We start from the raw sequence: 20,014 nt of genomic DNA on the forward strand, positions 1-20,014 counted from the left end.
CCGAAATCCGGCCCTGCTCCCCTCCCATCTGATGAGGCATCTTAGGATGCTGCAGTGGCCAACCCACCCCACCCCCCACGCTCGAAGACATGGGGACAACATAGAATCATGGACTAGAATTGTAGAGTTGGAAGGGACCCTGAGGGTCATCCAGTCCAACCCTCTGCAATTCAGGACTCGAACCCAAGACCCTGAGATGAAGAGTCTCACGCTCTACGGACTGGGCTATCTTGCTGAGCACCTTGCTCGAGCCCTTCCGATACTTACCTCCCCGTTCCCTGCTAAAGAGGGGTTTGTGGAGTGTAAAGTCATCTTAACAGGGAACGGCTTGGCAGGAGCGATTGATTCTTCGGAGTTTGTCAATGCTGTTGCCAAGATATATATCACCAGGATGGACTGTTAACCTTAGCAGGTGCTGTTAACTCTGTACCCTACAGGTTTGTCCAGCCGCAGTTAACGCATTTGCGAAGGGATTCTGAGTTTGTAGCGCGGGACTCTGTGCAGCCTGGCGCCTGGGCTTGCGCGCGAGTGATTTATCCCTCCTGCGAATTAAGCCAAATAACTGGGAGAGACTTATAGATCTGGCTTCTTTCCCCCCGTTCACATAAATCGCCCTTTTCAAACAGCAGGTGCCCATTCCCGTAATATAAATAATATTTCGGTAAATAATAGGGGGCATATTTATTGTGCTCCGTACATTTGTATATTAATCCTACCAGGCCTTTCTGGAAGAAACTGGCTATTAGCAAAACTGCCTGCTAAACCACTGGCAGTTCAGATAATCTGCAATCTCACCGGCGTGTGTTGCTACCTCTCTGTGAATCATTTGGGCTCTGGCTTCTATAACAGGAGCATGCCTGAGCATTTTGAATTATGAAATGTGAGAGGATGCTGCTGCAGAGATTTGTGGCCTGTTCTGAATGTGTAAATCATTGTGTGTGTGTGTGTGTGTGTGTGTTAAGAACAGGTCTCAGGGTTTTTGGAAAATGTTATTGCAGTACTGCTAATGTTTCCATCTGCTTACAATGGTGTCCAAGATAAATTATACATTTTCCTCCTTCTTTGTTAAAGTTTTGGTCTTCTTGGTTCCTGATCTTTCCGGTCAGTTTTGCCATTTCGGCATAGTCCAACAGTTTAATTTGCCATTCTTCTCTGGTAGGGACTTTATCTTCTTTCCATCTCTGGGCTGATAACATCCACACAGCTGTCGTTGCATACATAAAAAGTCTTTTCTGCTCCTTTGGAATATTGGCACCTGCAATTCCTATGGGACGCAGGTGGTGCTGTGGTCTAAACCACTGAGCCTCTTGGGCTTGCCAATCTGAAGGTCGGCGGTTCGAATCCCCGCGGCAGAGTGAGCTCCCGTTGCTCGGTCCCAGCTCCTGCCAACCTAGCAGTTCAAAAGCACGTCAAAGTGCAAGTAGATAAATAGGTACAGCTCTGGCGGGAAGGTAAATGGTGTTTCCGTTCGCTGCTCTGGTTCGCCAGAAGCGGCTTAGTCATGCTGGCCACATGACCCGGAAGCTGTACGCCGGCTCCCTCGGCCAGTAAAGCGAGATGAGCACCACAACCCCAGAGTCGTCCGCAACTGGACTTAACTGTCAGGGGTCCTTTACCTTTTACCTACAATTCCTAATAGAAAAGCTATAGTTTTTTATATAAAAGTTATTTTAAACATTTTTAGAAATTCATTATATATCACAGGCATGCCCAACTCCCAAGAGACTGCGATCTGCTCCCAGTATAAAAAAACTGGCAGTGATCTACCCATTGTCATTGCCAATAGTTATTGAGCTTTCTGGGGGAAGGTTGACCCACAGTTGTTGAGCTTTTTGGGGGGGAGGGAGCCCAGAGTTGTTGAGTTTCTTGGGGGGGGGTGTTGACCTAGAGCAAGCCTGTGATCGACGGTAGATTGCCATCGACCTGCTGGACATGCCTGATATATCATTTTTTATTACCTTCTCGGTGCTTTGCTGTTTCCTGAACGGGTTGTAATTCTGGCGTCTCCTTTTGTCCTCTAGGTCTCCCAAGGGGAAGGCAGTGCCAAGGAGCCCTTCGAGGTGGCCGCACAGTTGACGGAGCCGGAGCAGACCCCCGAAAGGCCCCCCAAAGTGCCTCCGCAGCCGCCCACGGCCGACATACAGGCGCAGGACTCCCAGGACGGTCCGCCGAGCCCCCTGAGCGAGGCGTCCAGCGGCTATTTCTCCCACAGCGTTTCCACGGCCACCCTTTCCGAGGCGCTCGCACCGGGGAACGACACCCAGCTCCCGGCCAGCGGGCAAACGCCCACCACGAGCGACACGATGCAGCCCGCTCCGGCTGGCCAGGCGGGGGCCGCCATGGATGCGCTTGTGAAACCGTGTCCCACTTCCTCTCCTGAGCCTTGCTTTCCTCCTCTAGCAAGAGATGACCTGGTCACCCCCGGCCTTAACAAAACAGATCAGGCAAGAACTAAGGGTGGCGGAGACCGAGGGCACAGCGACAGCACCTTGAAGCAAAAGCCCATGGCCTCTTCCGCAGCTCCGAGCGAGGACAGCCCTCCTTCTTCCTCCCCGTCAAAGAACGACTCGCACGCGACACAGCAGCCTAGTGCTTCCCCAGCTCGGAGCCCCCCTTTGGCAACCAAATCTCTCCCCGACGCAGGGCTTTCCAGGTCTCCGGTTCCTGCCGAGCCACCGCCTCAGCCCGGCATCGTGAGCTCCCCCTTCAAAATCCAGAGAGTCCGGACGTCGGAGCTGAGGTCCTTCTCCAGCATGCTGGGAGGAGAGCCGGGGGGGTTCTCGAGTTCCGAGGAGGCGGGAGAGGAGAGAGATGGGCAGAGCCTGCAAAGCCCTGGCCAGAACAACGGCACAGCGGCCAGCGCCTCCGAGGAGAAGCCGGACGCCGCGTCCGACTCGGAAGAAACCAACGAGGTCCCGGACTGGCTGAAGGAGGGCGAATACGTGACCGTTGGTACGAATAAGACCGGGACCGTGAGATATGTCGGGCCGACCGACTTCCAGGAGGGCACCTGGGTAGGAGTTGAGTTGGATATGCCGTCAGGTAAGCGTGACTGGGGAGGTAACGGGCTGCTTTGCAGGGTGGTGTCCAGCCTCAGGGCAAATTCGCTTCCTCAGAACGGAGGAAGCCTTGGCACAGATTTGCTGCAGAAAGCGAGAGAGGCGTCTGCGGGAGAAATTGCCTTAGCGGGTTCAAGCATGGAGGCTCACACCAAGTTCCCAATTGGCGGCATCAAATCAGATTTGCATTGGTCAGACTTTGTTCGGTAATTTATTTATTTATACATTGGAACCTCGGCTTTTGAACGTAATCCATTCTGGAAGACCGTTCGACTTCCGAAGCGTTCAAAAACCAAGGATCAATGGACGGTTGGGAAAATCTATTGAAAAAATGGAGAAGCGCGCCTCGGAAGCCGTTCGACTTCTGCGGTGCGTTCGAAAACAGAAGCAATTACTTCTGGGTTTTGGGTGTTCGGGTTCTGAATTGTTCAGCTTCCGAGATGCTCGAAAACCAAGGTTCCACTGTATTAAATTTGCGTGCTGCCCTTTATCGGTAGATCTCGGGGCAGTTCAGGGCATAAAAACACAAAATACACAATAGAAACAAAACAATATCCCTGCCCCGTGTTACTGGACAGAGTAACGTGTTGCTCGACAGAGTTCTAAGAGTCTGCAAGAGCATTTCCATTATGGCACAAACTATGTAGGGAATTGGGATGTCGATCAGAAGGTCGGCGGTTTGAATCCCTGCTATGGGGTGAGCTCCCGTTGCTCGGTCCCAGCTCCTGCCAACCTAGCAGTTTGAAAGCACGTCAACGTGCAAGTAGATAAATAGGTACCGCTACAACAGGAAGGTAAATGGCGTTTCCGTGTGCTGCTCTGGTTCACCAGAAGCGGCTTTGCCATGCTGGCCACATGACCTGGAAGCTGTACGCCGGCTCCCTCGGCCAATAACACGAGATGAGCGCCACAACTCCAGAGTCGGTCACGACTGGACCTAATGGTCAGGGGTCCCTTTACCTTTACTATGTAGGAAATATATTAAGTTTTTATTTATTTTTTATTTTATTTACCAACTAAGTTTTTATTTTGGTATGAGCTTTCGTGTGCATACACACTTCTTCAGATACACTGAAAAAAATGTACACTTCTTCAGTGTATCTGAAGAAGTGTGCATGCACACGAAAGCTCATACCAAAATAAAAACTTAGTTGGTCTTTAAGGTGCTACTGAAGGATTTTTTTTATTTTACTTCGACCCAGACCAATACGGCTACCTACCTGTAACTAGGAAATATATGTTATCTTGCCTGTTTCATCCTCTCCCCAAACACCTTATGCCACCTCATCTCCCTTCGTCTCTCATCCAGCCACACTTCTTGGAACTATTTTACTCAACCCATTCTTCTTCTTTTTAAAACTGTATATGCAGAGCCTTCTTTGTACCTTACCTGCAGTTCTTTTAATCTTTAAAACCCAGCCCTTCGGTTCCCCATGAACTGACTATTGCCAGGTTTGTGATCAAGCCTTCCACACAACTCTGGCCTCACGGATAATGGGTTTTTGCAGAAACTCCTCCTCTCACATCACCCAGTGAATCTGCTAAAGTAACTCAAAGCTGTGCAGATCACTGGGCCCTTGTTGCTCTCTCAGACAGCCTTGCGTACGACTGCACTCGATAAGCCAGAGAGACGTTCCTAGATGCTTGCTACCAGGGGGTGGGGCATATATTGACATATTCTTGGGATCCTGAAATTAAGATGTCCCTTTGCGTGATCTCTGGATCCTTATCCTCTATCAGGGATTTTAAGCACTGAGGTTCAGACCCCCTTGGAATTTTCTGTATAACAGGGGATAATAAATTATACATTTTGGACAAAAGTTTCTCTTTGTGAAACCTCTACTTTTCTTCCCCCCACCCCCCCACCCCAGGCAAGAATGACGGCTCGATCGGAGGGCGGCAATACTTCAAGTGCAATCCAGGCTATGGGCTCCTTGTGAAGCCGAGCCGGGTCAAGAAAGCCACGGGGCCGGCCAGGCGACGCAGCGCAGGAACGAGACTGCAGGGTGGGGGGACAACCCCCGAGCAGCGCAAGAGCGGCTCCTTCTCGGGCTCTGCCTCCAACCTCGCTTCCCTGACCGCCTTGGCCAAAGCAGAAAAGACCCCCAAGAACACAGAGAATCGGAAGTCGTGGGCCAACTGAGCGGGGCACCGGCCAGACACTGCCTTGCGAGAATCTGACACTTCCTTGGAAGCAGCCTTACTTTGCACAACTAGACAAAGCCAGCGGAGGCAGTCGGGGCCTTGCAGGGCCCGGGGGTGTGTGTGCATTCGTTCTTTCCTTGGGTCGTCGGTTGAATTCTTGCCATGAAGGGGTATCGACCTGCTACTCCTGATGCAAATGGTGACCCTTTTCCACCCCTCTCTTCACCCCCTGCCCCGCCCCAGGCCAGGTGAGGTTAAAAAAAAAAAAGCCATCCACGGTCGTGACTGCACAGATTTCCAGCCCTCCTGCAAGAGGCAATGTTCACGGAGCCTCTTTTTAAGGAAAGGCGCTGTTGCTCGGGGCCTCGTCCTTAAACCACTGGAAAGAGAAGAAGAGACTTGTGTGTCCTGGCGGATGGCGGCTTCAGAGAAAGAGCGCCTGCCTTGAGTATTACTCTCTGGTCTTTTTGCCACTCTTGCCGGCATCACTGGGAAGGTATCGCCCCCTCGCTGCACTGGGACGAGGCTTTTTGGGGGCTGGCCAGTTGGGTGGTGGGTTGTCGTCCCCCCCCCCAAAAAAAATGCCTGAATCTTTAAAAGCAAAGACACCTTGCATCTAGCTGACGACGCTGCTCTAGTGCTTTTTCTATTTAAAGGAGAAAAAGAGACTGCAGGGAGGTCCGCTTTTCTCGTGAGGTCCTGCTTGGGTTTTTTAGAATTTATTATTTCAGCATGCCCTCTGGTGCTACTGTATTTATGAAACCAGTTCCCAGTACGGTTGGTTAAAAGTTTGGTCCACCATGCCTTGGGGGGGGCTTCCTCCTTTGCGGTTTAATCCGTGTGTAAAGCAGATTTGTCCCCCTTCTCTTCCCCCCCCCCAAAAAAATTCTATGGTATTTATTTCTTATTTATTGCTAAAAGAATGAGAGCACAGCCCTTGCGATTTGCAATCAGCACACCGCTTGCCAGCTTGTTGCACCGGCCTCTTTGCACTGCTCCGCGCAGGTTCCCTTCAGCTGGTCTCCTTCCCGTTGAAGAATTGAAACGTCTCTCCAGATTTTAAGCTGGCAATCGGACTGATGTGTGTAGTTAATGCAGCTGCATTGAGCCCAGAACAGAAGCACTTTGTGGCTCGCTCAGCTCAATGCAGCCCCCCCCCCGAGCTACAGATGGAGGCTGGGAAATTTTCACAGATTCCCAGCGGCCTAGAACACCGCCCCCCCTTAGTCGGCCACTGCATTGCTCTTGCCTGTTTTATGCTTTCCCATCGAAGGCGGCAGGACACTAGCAATGGCCTGCTAAAACTCAGAGCTGATTTCCTGTTGCCTGGCGCAGTCGCAGGGGGCCCCCCTCACACACACCCGTTCTGCAAGAGCATCTCCTGCAAGCACGCGTGGCGTTAATCTTGCGAGTGGACCTCTTGGGACGACTTGCTCCTCGTCGAGCCTTCATTTCTGCTTTGAACCCCTTTCTGGGATTTCCCGTGGGCAAACGCCATTGCACTCTGGCTCTCTCGCTATCTTTTGGCTTGCCGAAGGAGAGACCAGGAGCCTCGGCCCGGCTGTGGATATATGTGAGTTCTGTTGGCGACTTTTTCTCGCAGCCTCCCCGTTCTTCCTCTCTCCTTCCTGTGCGGTTGCGCAGCCAAGTTGTGCCTTGATCATCCAGCTGGAAGGAAAAGCCCTTTGCGGAAGGGTGTCCGGACGATTAGGAAGGAAGGGCAGAGTGCTTTGCATGCCGAAGGCCGCAGGTTCAATCGGCAGCGGCATCCCCTGCGACAGACTCCCTTCCTGACCCCCTGGAGAGCTGCTGCCAGTCAGTGTAGACAATACTGAATCCGATGGACCAACAGCCTGACTTGGCAGAAAGCAGGTTCCTGTATCTCTTACGCAGGAGGTTCCGCTGCTGACTGGACTCTCATTTGGCCTTGGAAGGAGCACAAATGTGATGTTTGAATAAGAAGCCATATGGGTCAGGAAATGGTCGGCTGGGGAAGACTGGGGGGGGGGAGAGGGGCAGACAGGCACCAAGCGGAGAACTGGCAGACTTGACTTGGCATGATAGAACAGTAGAGTTGGCCGGGACCCTAAGGGTTCCTCTAGTCTGACCCCCGCAATCACAGCTAACTGGGGGTACTCTTCTCCAGGCAGAAAAGGAAGACTAAGCGCATGGTCTTTTCAGTGATGCATGCACCACTACAATGGGCAAAGGGGACTGGGGATAAATTGAGTACTACAGAGAAAGGACCCTTTCAGTCCTCTCGAAACATTCTGCAGATCAAGAAAACCCAGAGGCTTTAGATGCGTAAGAGACGGTGGCAGCGCAGAAGGGGGGGGGTCTTTGGAGCAAGCCGAGCTCCAGGACTGAGGGGGCTGGGTTATAAAAACAGCTGGCTCCCTATGCCCCCACCCCGCTGGGAATTTTAATAAAGCACACTTGGGTGGGTTAGGAAGATATTTCACCGTTGCGTCTCTTAAGCGCCTCCTCGCGGCTTTCTAACTGGAGGAGAAATGCTCAACACAGGCTACAGTTGTCTCCCAGCACAGCTTAAGAGAAATGAAATGAGCCCCAGAATCTAGGTGTTTTAATATCCAGCCAGAGTTTTACTGAAAAAGAAAAAGGAAATTTTATATAAAGTTCTGTGGGGGAATCCTTCAAACCTATCAGTCCTGATCCATACAGAATTAAGCCCACCTGAGTCCCGTTGAAATTGATTAGGCTGGGTTTTGTGACTCCATGAGGGCTAGTAGCTTGTCTGTTAAGTGGAGGTTTCTAGGATTCCACGTTGGGTTCCTACACCCTGCAGTCTCAGCAGAGTCCTCTCTCAGGGCTGCTGTGCTGAACAACACAAGTGGCAACAGTTTTCCGACCGTGGCGATGGGCATCCTTAACGAATTACCATTACCTTCCTTATTTCCGGCATGTGTGAGCAATCCCAGGTGAGCTGAGGCTTGCTTGGCAGGTAAGCCTGCCGTGCTCACTGCCATCGGGGCCCCTGGGTTTTGCCAGAATTTTTCATGCACTTTACAAAGGGGAAAGGGCGCTGGTTGGGCAAGTTGTGTTGGCAGCCCATGAGCCAGAGAACGCCTTTGAGGCCAGCCTTTGCCAATCTAATGCCCTCCAGTTCTTTAGGGCTACAGCAGCCTCCATCAGTCCCAGCCAGTTCAGAGGGCGCCAGGTTGGCGAAGGCCTCTTGAAGCCTTTGCAGTTCTCTGATTCGGGGGCAGCCTCCCTCTCCCCCCAGTGCTTTGACACTTTCTCCCTTTTATATTTAATTCATTGTCCGAGCTAAAGAGCCCTTTGCGTAAAGAAAAGCTTTCAAGTATGATTGGGAACAGGACTCGAGACAGTGAAATAAAATGGTTTGTTGCAATTAAAAGCCCTGCTGTGGGTACTTGTGCGGTTTTCTGGATCATGCCCCCCGTCTTTTCAACAAGATGTAACGTCTTTTCCTTTCATCTTGAATTAACTATTGTTGTTTTTTAAAAATAAAATTAAAAAACCCCTCCAGGTCTGCTTTTTCCAACAACTTGCGGCAGCTCTTAAGCCAGAATGCTGCTGGAAAGTTGTTTTTCCACGTTAACAAGGAAACGCAAGCTTGCACCAGCCGTTGAGACTCCCCATGTAATTTGACGTGGAACGGACTTTGAAAGAGAGGAGCTCCTAGGAGCTCCACCTCCAAAAATAACCTTTTTCTTTTTTAAAAATCATGGAGCAAAGGGTTTCTACAGTACGTTCAATGGGTCCACCGTAGAATTCTCCATCGCTAAGACTTTGAAGTTCAAATACTTTTTTTAAGAAGTGCAGTTCCTTGGGTTTGCAGCTGTGTGTACACTTTGCTTGCATCGAAAGCTTTTATATAGTTGAATTGGAGGTGCTGAACACATGGGACACCCTCTGCCCCAGTGGCTCGTACTGCCGGCTTCCTTTTAACCAAGCCGCAATTCCTTCTACTGTGCCTTATCGATTTGACAGCTGGCTTGCCCACTAAACCAGGGATTGGGGACCTCTGACCCTCCAAATGGGATTCCTAACCCCCACCAGCCTCAGCCTGGCCCCTGGGCTCCCCAGTCCTGCTCTTAAGACAATAGCAGGCGCTCCCAGGTCTGTAGGGTCAACGATTTGGCTGGAGAGATGGCTGCAGAGGAATCGTCGTCATCTTGAAAGGTGGAAGGTTTTCTTTAGCACCACTTTCCAGCTGGGGCAGTCCATCGGCACCAGCTCCATTAGCAGGCTGCGTCCCAGTAGAGTCGCAGAATTGTGGAGTCGGAAGAGGAACCCAGAGGTCATCTAGCCCAACCCCCTGCGATGCAGCCCTGCCTTTCTTCAGCCAGCTCTGCCACGGCCGTGTCTTGTTCCAGCATCTCTGAAAGAGCTCCCCAGTTTCCCCAGGGCTGGCGATGCCAGCAACCTGCCACATTTTGTGTGTGTGCGTAGTAGGCGCCAGGTATAGAATGGTAGCTGCCAAGGAGGCAACACCCAGTGGGAATTTTACCTGGCAAGAGTCACAGGCAGACATTTGGGTGATCTGATTCAACCCTCAAATTCATCCCAAGTCTGCATGATTGGGAAACTGGCCTGATCCTTCCTCCCCCACTGCAGGCACACATAAACACTACACATCAGCACAAGAGGCGTTTGCCAAGGCGGCAACCTTGACTCTGTGCAGAATGCGCCCCCACGCGGTCATGATTCGAGGGTCACTAACTTTCTCTCCCTTCTTCAGGAGGGGAGCGGGCTTTCAGAGTTAACTACTTTCCGTTGATTTGTGTCGTGATCTTTACTTCTTTGTAAATGTAGGGAGACTGTATATAAAGGACGGGTGTTTAGCTGGTTTTGGAAGTGTTTGTTGGTTGTACCTTTTTAAAATGCGCTAAAAATCCAAAGATAAACTGTAATGAAGTGTAAAGTTTTTAATGCTCTCTTGTATCATACTAAACTTGTAATATTGTACCATACCTGTGACATGGTGTACGTTACCTAAAATAAAACCACCTCCTTTACGTTATGCCTCGAATCCTTGCTCGCTCTGTTTCGCCCACCCTCCCAGACTTGAGACCTCCGGGTATAGGGCGGTGTATAAATTCAATAAATAAATAAAAATAAAAGCCGGCTTGCCTGCTGGGTTAAGGAAACTCAAGCAAATAAGCATCAGCGGACGAGTCAAACTGGATCACCTGGCCAGAGCTCTGTGCTTAAAAATGAAATCCAGATTTATTTATTGTCCTGGATGCATTTTAAATAAAAGGACACATTCTACTACTACTACTACTACTACTACTACTAATAATAATAATAATAATTTCTTATACCTCGTCCATCTGGTTGGGTTTCCCCAGCCTCTCTGGGCGGCTTCCAACCGAATATTAAAAACAGTACAGCATCAAACATTAAAAACCGAATATTAAAAACAGTACAGCATCAAACATTAAAAACAATGATCCCCCGACTGTCCGTGGGCCGGATTGAGAAGGCGATTGGGCTGGATCCCACCCCTGGGCCTTAGTTTGCCTACCCATGCTCTAACCCTCCTCCCCATTCACTTTCAGAGAGAGCTCAGTTGGTAGAGCATGAGACTGTGACTCTCAGGGTCATGGGTGAAATATTCCTGCATTGCAGGGGGTTGGATTAGATGACCCCCGGGGACCCTTCCTACTTCGATTTTTTGATTCTATAACTTCAGCAAACTTTGCCAACACTGCGCCTTCTTTTCATAGGGGATAGAAACTTGTAAGGAGGTTCTCCAGGCGACTGTGAGTCATCACACTTCCATGCCCCTGTGAAATTACAGTATACAGACATGTGTACTGCGGCGCTATTTTACTTTAAATAAATAAAATGTCCAGTAGCACCTTAGAGACCAACTAAGCTTGTTGTGGGTATAAGTGTTTCTGAAAAAGTGTGCATGCACACAAAAGCTTATACCCAGAACAAACTTAGTTGGTCTCTAAGGTGCTACTAGACAATTTTTTAAAATTTATTTCGACTGTGTCAGACCAACACGGCTACCTACCTTACTTTAAAAAGAGCAATATTTTAATCGAGTGCAGGGCAAGAAGTCCAGGACTTCTTAAGAAATGCCAGGACTTCGGAGAAATCGTGAAGCTAGCATGAGACTGACGACAGCCATCCTTTATAGGTGTCAAAGCCCCCAGCTGGACCCATACATAGCCTCATTCACACATCACAGTAAACCCAAAGGCAGGCTTGCTGGGACCAGCCTTGGGGAGAGGAACTCACAACCACTTTGCACTTCCACTTGGACTACTGCAATGCGCTCTACGTGGGGCTCCCTTTGAAGGTGACCTGGAAACTGCAACTAATCCAGAATGCGGCAGCTAGACTGGTGACTAGGGGGCAGCCGCCAAGACCAAATGACACCAGTCCTGAAAGGCCTACATTGGCTCCCAGTACGTTTCCGAGCACAATTCAAAGTGTTGGTGCTGACCTTGAAGGCCCTAAACGGCCTTGGCCCAGTATACCCGAAGGAGCATCTCCACCCCCATCCTTCATTCCGGACACTGAGCTCCAGGGCCGAGGGCCTTCTAGCAGTTCCCTCACTGTGAGAAGTGAGGTTACAGGGAACCAGGCAGAGGGCCTTCTCGGTGGTGGCGCCCGCCCTGTGGGACACCCTCCCATCAGATGTCAAAGAGATAAACAACTACCTGACATTTAGAAGGCACCTGAAGGTAGCCCTGTTTAGGGAAGTTTTTAATGTGTGGCATTTTAATGTATTATTAATTTTTTGTTGGAAGCTGCCCAGAGTGTCTGGGGAAACCCAGCCATTTAACTGTTGTGTTGTTGCACCGAGCTAAGCCAAGCTTTGACTTTGTGGATCATCCAGAGCCAGGCTTCTGTTAAAGCTCGCTCTCTGTGCCCTACCTGCTTCTTGCAAATGCTTCCCCAGCTCACTACCTGTGTTAATGCAATCACCACCGCAATTATCACTAATCTGCCGCTGTAAAAATGTCTGCCTATTTAACGTGCGTTTACAAGCTCTCATTCGCACAGCTGCAATCTTTTTGCATTGTGCTGCCATGCAACACCCACCTGGCTATTTTCTCCTTTAATCCACTTGCCAACAGAGACGTCACTTGTGCAGCGGACAAGGCAGGCCCAAGTCTATAAAACCTTATGCCGTGATATATATTTTAGTGCCCTAAGTTGTCACAAGACCCCCCCTTTTACAACAAATTGGTCATAGTCCTGACCCCCAAAACACTTGTGTAACTTTTTACGATGATGTGGTTGTAGTTCAAGGTGTTAGCTGTTAGTATGGCGCCCTTAGAAACTTGGGACCCGTTTACCTAGAAATGCCCTCTCAACCGCTTTGATCAGTCAAACTGGCCCCGTTACTGGTGTCATATTAAAATCCCCCCTGCCTAAGAACTTTGATCTTTCTCTATGGTAGCACCTGCACTGTGGAACTCCCTGCCACTTGACATCAGGCATGTGCCTCCACTGTATTTTTTTAGGCACCTGCCAAAATCATTTTTGTTTGGACACTTTCCCCTTGACATTTAGAAAGCTGAAGCGAGTTTTCAGTCTCTTGTCATTTTCAAATGTCTTAAATGGCTATTAACTCTTTCTTATTGTGTGTTTTATTGCTTTGGCTTTTCTGTAAACCACTTTGCAGTGTTTCTTCCCTCTGCCCCCCAATCTAGCACTGTACCAAATTTTAAAAAAGAAAGAGACTGAATTCCGCCGTAAAGGCAATTCTCCGACGTCGTCCCCCCCATTTTTTTTTTGAAAAGCTAAAGATGAATCTTCTGAACAGCGCCATTCTCAGGACAATCCTGCCAAAGAAGTGGGCCATGCGGCTGGGTGACCGATGGCGGCTGTGTCATGAGACTTCGGGGACCCCGCCAACACCCAGAGAAATGAAACCGACGACATTTCGCACACAAAAAAGGACCGAACCAGAACTTTCTTTCAGTTATACATTTTAATTTTCTAGTAGGTACAATACTAAAATAAACACAAATTAAAAAAAAGTTTTATTTAAAACAAAACTGTACAAAAAAGCAGTTATACTACAATTTAATTACAGAACAGTCTACTGTCCAAAAAGGCACTAATAATCCAGCAGAATAGGAGATTACAAGGATACAAGGACTCGGTTGTCGTTTGTTTTTGTAATTTTCTTTTTAAACTAGTATTTAATCAATACAATAGAGCACTTGTTTCTCTCTTTCTCTCTCCCCACCCCCCCTTCACGTACAGAAACAAGGACGTCTCTCACAGTCAGTACACATTGGTATAAATATGAGCCCTACGTAGAAAGATGTCGTCTCTCTCGCTCTCGCTCTCGTTTCCCCTCATTGCCACCCCTGCTTTTTTGGGGGTAGGGGGAGGCAAGAGGTAATTATATATATATGGCATTTTATCTTTTAATGGAGAGATGGGAAAATATCTGAATAATTCCTCTCTGCAAGAATGCCTTGTATTAAATGGGTGAGGAAATCAAGGCCCCCCGGGGGGGGGGGACGGGGGGAACTGACCCAAAAGAGACTCTGAGACTTAAGCCCCTCTCTTAATTATGGCTGCAACTTCGTTTTAGGAAGAAGCTCTCGGCGAATCGATTCCATCATCCAATAAAACTGTTCTTGGGAGCGCACGGTGTCGAATGCCTCCCCGCAAACACAAAATTAGCACAGAAGGGGAAATTACGTTTCTCCCTGCTGTGCGAGTTTTGGCTTTTTCCACAGGGCTGAGCATTCAAAAGCATGCGTCCCTCACCTGCAACGGGGGGTGGCGCAGACCAAGCGCGTTTTTTACCCTGGTTTTGTTGCAGAGGTGTCCCTTGTTTGTTTGTCTGGTTCTTTCTCGAAAGGGCCTTTTGTGAGTGTGTCCGTGTACATGCTAGCAAAGAACTCAAGGCACTGACCGTCCTGTAAAAAAATGCAGAGGGTTTAAACAACCCTGTGGTCCCAGTGTTTTGCACTAGCCGTTTGGGAAGAATTCCTGCAGGGGGCTTGGGACTAGCCTTGCGTTGAGGAAGGAAGGAGATCCTTAAACAAAACCCTTCGCAAATTAGGATGCAATTATTAATGATTTGGAGGAGGGAAATGCACTCGTTGGCTCTTTTGCTGGTTGTTACACCGGGGGGGGGGGGGCAGTTTTGTGAGAAATTGCCTCCTCCTCTCTTACGTACAGGGCGGCAACACAGATTATGGAGGAGATGGAAAATTAAGATTACTAGCGTTCACCAACCTGGTAAACCCTTTGAGCTGTTTTGGACTGCCCTAAACCACCTTTGAGGGGCAGGAGGTGGCCAGGTGACGCCGTGGCCCAAACCATCACGGCACAAAGCTGCCATTTTGGTTTGGGTGGGGTCAAAGTGGCCTCAAAGTGACCATTCCCCCCCCCACTTCCCTCCCCACCCCACCCCCATTCCTGTGGGCCATGATTGGGAAATCCCCCAAATGTCTCTGCCAATCGCTTCTGGCGTGATTTGATAACGGCGTTCTTTGCAGCGATATCTCGGCTAAGAGATTTGGATACTCGGGGCCAGTGTGAAGAAGGACCTGCAAGGATGATTTAAGCAAGAGCAGAGAGGCTTCTGAGCAACGCAACGGCGCCACGAAGAGCGACGGCAGGGAAGCCTCTCCAATGAGTCTTCTGATATTGGCAGCCGTCTGTTACTCAGACGTCTGTCACTCAGGGGGTTTCTGGGTCTCGGAATAAGGTGGGGGTGGGGGGGGGGTGGCAGACCCGAACCGGTCCTGAAATACAGGACCAAAAGCAAGAGGGTGAGAGAAAGAGAGAGAGAGAGAGAGAGAGACCACAGCTTTTTCAGAAAACTGTGTCATACATACAGAAGACGAAGACAGGCATATAGATGTTAACAAAAATAAGTAGCAAAAGAAATTTGATTAAAAAAAATTCTCTCACATCATCCTATATACTACATCCTCCCTTCTGCTTAGCAGAAAAATTTTACGTACACAAAAATACAAATACACAATTTTGTAGAACAGTCTGATTTTAATATATTTATATATATTTATATTTATATGAGTGGCAGGTTAGTTTATTATATGGAGCTTTTTGCACTTTTGGCTCATATGCAACAAGGCTTATAAGTTCAGCTTTAGCTTTTCATTCAGGTTTTTTTATTTTTTTTGTTTTTTTATTTTCTTCTCTTCCTTATATAGCTTTTTTTTTAAAACAACTGTTTCTCTTTTTTCACATTTAAAGCAGCATCCGATCTGCAAGAGGAATTGGTGGCAACAGCAAGGGTGGGGGGGCTTGGGGGGGGGTTGTCAGTGGTGGATTTTGAGGGAGGGGGATAGAGATACACATACATTCCAGTGCATTGCGTGTTGTGTTTTTTTTTTTTGCGTGGAGAGCGGACATTTGCGGACGAAAACGAAAACAAGGGTTGCGAGCTGCGGGGCGGGCGAGACACAGATTTACCTCTTGAGGTAGGCTGAGACATAGGTTGGCAGGGCAGGGGCACCAGGCCGGGGGTGCCCATTGCCACCGCAATAGTGAGTTGAGGAGGGGGCGACGCTCAGGGCGAGACGCAGGAGACCCCGGGACTGAGGAAACGCACAGGTAAAACACACAAAGGCTTGTCAATGGCAGGTGGCGGCAAAAAGGCAATGAGCTCCTACGACGGGGTGGGTCTTGTCTCCCCGTTAATGCAGACAGCGGAAGAATCGAGAAGTCTGAGGTCCCCTCGCCAGTTACAAGGCAGACTGGCTAGCTTCCTTTTTTAAAAAATAATGATTTCTTTGTCATTAGTTTTCCAATTTACCCCCAATAATGACCAAAATATAACAATAGCAGTTAATTCCCAAATTATACAGTTATCAAAATGCCAATCAACTTGGACCGGCTAGACTCCAGGGGTGTCAACTGAAATATAGCAGTACATGGTTTGCAACCGTTTTGGATTACAACCACATCAAACCCGGAAGTGCGTGTCCCTTTTTTTGGATTACAACCCCCCCTTTTTTGGATTGCAACCAACTTTTGGGGGGAGGCCCCATTGGCGAAAGCGAGCCTTGGGTTACGACCTGTTTTGGTTTACAACCGGACCTCCGGAACGGATTATGGTTGTAAACCAAGGTACCACTGTAACCAATTTTTTTGTGGGGGAGGGCAGGTAAGCCCCACTAAGCATAACCGATCACGTGACACGATGCAATGCCCATAAACCTGGGGGCCCTCAAATATTTTATTTGGGGGGGGGGGGCGAAGGGACCTCGGCTCCTGGGAGTTTGGCTCCTATGCTTCCATTTTCCAAATGCAATGTTTAATGCCCTTCCCCGCTGCCCCCCCCCCCCGGAGCAATATTGATGCCGCACAAAGCCACACGCGGGGAACTTTGAAACGAAACAGAGGTAGCCTCTTCCCACACCGCTAACAACACCCGATGATGCAGGGATGCAGCCATGATACAGTTGAAATGCAATGACTTGAAGGGGGGGGGGTCAGGATCCGTCCTGCCTTTTTCATTTTTCAAGAGGGGAAAGAGCCCAGAGGAGGATGCAACCGCCCTTGCCCACCCATCACTGATCACTGAACGAGAGACGCTGGCCGAAGGCACGGAGCAGGGACCCCCCCCCAGCAGCACGACACCCTTTCAGGAGGTGGGAGGGAGAAGAACCAAGAGTTGCTACTGGTACAGGAACAACACGCCACCCCACCCCCACCCCGCTGCTTCACCTTGGCCCTTCTGAGCCGATAAAGGCACCACCGTCTCCCTCGCAGCCCCCCCCCACTGCAACACCAACGCAAGCAAGATGAACGGCAGCGGAGGAAGCCCCTGCACCTCTTGGGTAAGGGGGAGGGACTTCAGCAGGCTGTGGGCTGTGCTACCTTCTGCTGCCAAAATCTTCTGCTTAAAGTAAGGCGCAGGGACCCCACCCTCTTCTGGATGGTTCCTTTTCAGAAAGGGGCTTTCTCATCCGGGTAATGTGTCGGCAGGCGGATGGCATCGCCCCGGAACAGGCTAAGGCGTGACATCAGGATGCCTGGCAGGCTGTGTTCCACACTCCTTTTTTTCTGCGCCAGGGAGGGAAAGAGCTTTCTGACTACAGAGCCGCTGTCTGGGAACAGTGCAACAAAGCCGTCTGGTATTTTGGCTTCTGGTGCCAAGGCATGCTTTTCCTGCAGGGTGGACCAGCCGAATAATCTGGAACCACGTGTGCTTCGCACTCGGGACTCGTCAAGCAGTGTGGAAACCAGCCTTTCCCCAACATGGTGCAAGAACCTTTTTCGCTTTGCAACCGGAGGGGCAAGATCGCGATGCCTATGAAACCAGCACGCAAATTGCATGCCACAAAACAACGTCAAACTAACGGCAAATCTGGGGGGAGATACTTTTCCTTTCAGAATTGTTTATAATAAACATACATTTGTTTTTGGAAGGAAAAAAAAATAAGATTAACCAAGAACACTTTCCACTAACGCATTTACAAACTTAGGGCGACCCGTGACCGTTTACAAAAACAAGCCTGACCGAAAAAGAAGAAGGCATTTTTTGGGAAACCTGATTTAAGAACTTGGTCGGAAGCTTCAGCTACAGAGGGATGCAATTCAGACAGTCGCCTGTCCAGTTAGAAAGAGATCCCTCCAGGTGGAATTAAATGCACAGCTCTGGGATCCCGGAAAACAAATCCTGCCCTGCTTTAGATCTGCAATGAGGGTCCCTTTCGGGACAGAGGCTAAGTTGCAATGGTTGGCAGTCTGGGCCAGGAGAATGACTTTGCGATAGGGGGCGCGAACCTCCCTGCGGTATCGCGATGTCCGAGGAGTGCGTGAAATGCAGAGGTGCTGAAAATCCCCCCCGCCCCCACAATTACCCGGTTTGTCCAGGGATGCAATGGCGACTCAGGGAAGAGGGCGGGCAGGAGAAGGTTTGGCTGGGGGGGGGGGAGAGCAAGAGGAGGAATCTCCGCATGTTCAGGTGTGGGTGGGTGTCACTCGTTGGGACGGCCCTGCCTCCCTGCCACCAGACGCAAGCAACACACATCTCTGAAGCATCGGGGTGATCTATACCCCTGCTGCCCACACCCAAACAGGAGACTGAAAGGGACCTCTCCAAGGATGCCCAAATTTCACAGAGGTTTTCCAGACACAGAATTCAAGTCAAGAGGAGAGGAAAGAGAGGCAGCGGAGGCGCCTGCCATGGCATCTGCCTGGCATTTGTTGAGCAGCGAATGCAACCTTCTGGGGTCTCCTGCCCTCCGAGTCCTGCAGGCGGAAGGCATACAAGGGAGAGATGCCCTTTCGTCGTCCGTCTGTCGTCGTCGTTGTCCCCGGCAACTGGTGAGGCCAGGGGGGCCTCTTGCTTGCTATTCTCCCTCCCCCCCCCCCAGCCGCTCGTATAGGCACTTTTAGAAAATGAACACCTAAGACAGACAACAACTACTCCGTAGCGCACTGGCCACTCTCGGGACTCAAGGAAGCAGATGTTTCTACCCACAGGCAGTTGGCCCAGAGCGCCACACCCAAGATGGCGGAGCCAAGGACAGATCTTCTATCTCAGCTTTCCAATGCTGGCCTTTTCTCGGAGAGAGGGGAAGCCTTCCTTCTCCCAGAACAGCGGCCTCGCCACACTGATGGCCCACATGCCGAGGAAGTGGCGACTTGCGCCTCCCACTTCGGAAGCACCACAAACTTAAGGGCAAGCGGCGCAGAGCTCGCTCCTCGCATCAGGATGGGAAGGTGTCAGCAGTGGCTGCTGAATACCAAACGGTTTATCGGAGTTCACAGAATCAGAGAGAGGGAAGGGACCCCAAGGGTCATCCAGTCCAACCCCCTGCAATGCAGGAATCACATCTCGAGAATCCCTGGCAGACGGCCACCCAACCTCTGCTTTAAAATCTCCAAAGAAGGAGAGCCCCGCACCTTCCAACGTCAAACAGCTCTTACTGTCACAAAGCTCTTCCTAAGCTTGAGTTGGAATCTCATTCCTTAAAAGTCCAGTGCGATCTCGGTTCCACAGAGGTGTTTCTGCGCTTGGACACCAGAAATAACAGGCTGTGCGCCACCGAAAGCCAACCAGTCAGCTGTACCAAAGCCATTCCGACCGCAGACCCAGGCAGAGACCCCGTTCCCAGCCGCAAACGGAACGTAAAAGACACGACCACAGGCATTTTAGCACAAAGTGATTTCTCGGCTGGGTGGCTGGCCTAAACCGAAACCTCATTAAAGACTGGTTGCTGAGGATCAACAGCGCGACAGAGGCCAACTGGTACCTTGTTCATCTCTGTGGGAAAATGGGAAGACGAACTAGACCAGCCAGAAATGGCCACTAGTCCTTATCAGCTTTCAATGTTGGCCTGGAGCGGCAAAAGGCCATGGTCTGGTTGGCCCCTGGGAGAACAGGATGCTGGACCAGATCCAGCCAGGCCAGGATTTGTGGCAGACAAATCACATGGTGCGTGTTGACATAGCCAGGCTACCATGTGACGGCTGCCATAGCTGCAGAGCCAACTTGGTGTGCAAATCACCCTTATATACAAGATCGTGTGGGATAAGGAGAGTGGAAGGTTCTCCTGAAGGCTGAAGGTTAGACAAGGAGAGCTTTGCTTTCAACGCAAGGCTAAGCTACACTTTAGCTCCTTCCTCTGATGTGGCCACCAGGAGTTCAGAAACCTCTGGCTTGCTTTTGTAACGGTTTAGTGTTACGTTCAATGCCCGGCAAACATTTAGCGCTACATCCGAACGTGGCCACGGTCACAGAGGCAGGCACGGCACAGGCTGGTCCCCGAGGAGAAGGGGAAGACCGGAAAACTTGGCTTTAGCATGGAAGAAAAGACTCTTAATGGCTACTAACCACAATGGCTATGTTT

General features: G+C 50.1%; 2 protein-coding genes across 13 annotated transcripts in view; one reads left to right on the forward strand and one right to left on the reverse strand.

Moving 5' to 3' along the window:
• The window catches only part of KIF13B (kinesin family member 13B), a 157,706-nt gene extending 147,494 nt beyond the window's left edge, over positions 1-10,212 (forward strand). For all 3 annotated transcript variants that reach the window (XM_060273162.2, XM_060273164.2, XM_060273163.2), the window contains 2 exons: positions 2,022-3,042; positions 4,931-10,212. In XM_060273162.2, coding sequence (XP_060129145.1) covers positions 2,022-3,042; positions 4,931-5,202 — 1,293 coding nt within the window. In that variant the 3' untranslated portion in view covers positions 5,203-10,212. The remainder of the gene's footprint in view (positions 1-2,021; positions 3,043-4,930) is intronic.
• A 2,918-nt stretch (positions 10,213-13,130) lies between these two features.
• Positions 13,131-20,014, reverse strand: part of HMBOX1 (homeobox containing 1) — a 113,817-nt gene continuing 106,933 nt past the window's right edge. For 6 of the 10 annotated variants that reach the window (XM_060273169.2, XM_060273173.2, XM_088666948.1 and 3 more), the window contains one exon: positions 13,958-14,095. Coding sequence is in view for 2 of the 10 variants with exons in the window: in XM_088666950.1 (XP_088523076.1) it covers positions 13,979-14,095 (117 nt within the window). In the remaining 8 variants the exon portion in view is untranslated. Of the gene's footprint in view, positions 14,096-20,014 lie in introns of all 10 variants that reach the window. The other 4 variants (XM_088666946.1, XM_088666943.1, XM_088666950.1 and 1 more) reach the window with 1 other exon arrangement.

Source organism: Zootoca vivipara, chromosome 3, assembly GCF_965207765.1.
Source record: "Zootoca vivipara chromosome 3, rZooViv2.hap1.1, whole genome shotgun sequence".
NCBI classification, from domain to species: Eukaryota; Metazoa; Chordata; class Lepidosauria; order Squamata; family Lacertidae; genus Zootoca; species Zootoca vivipara.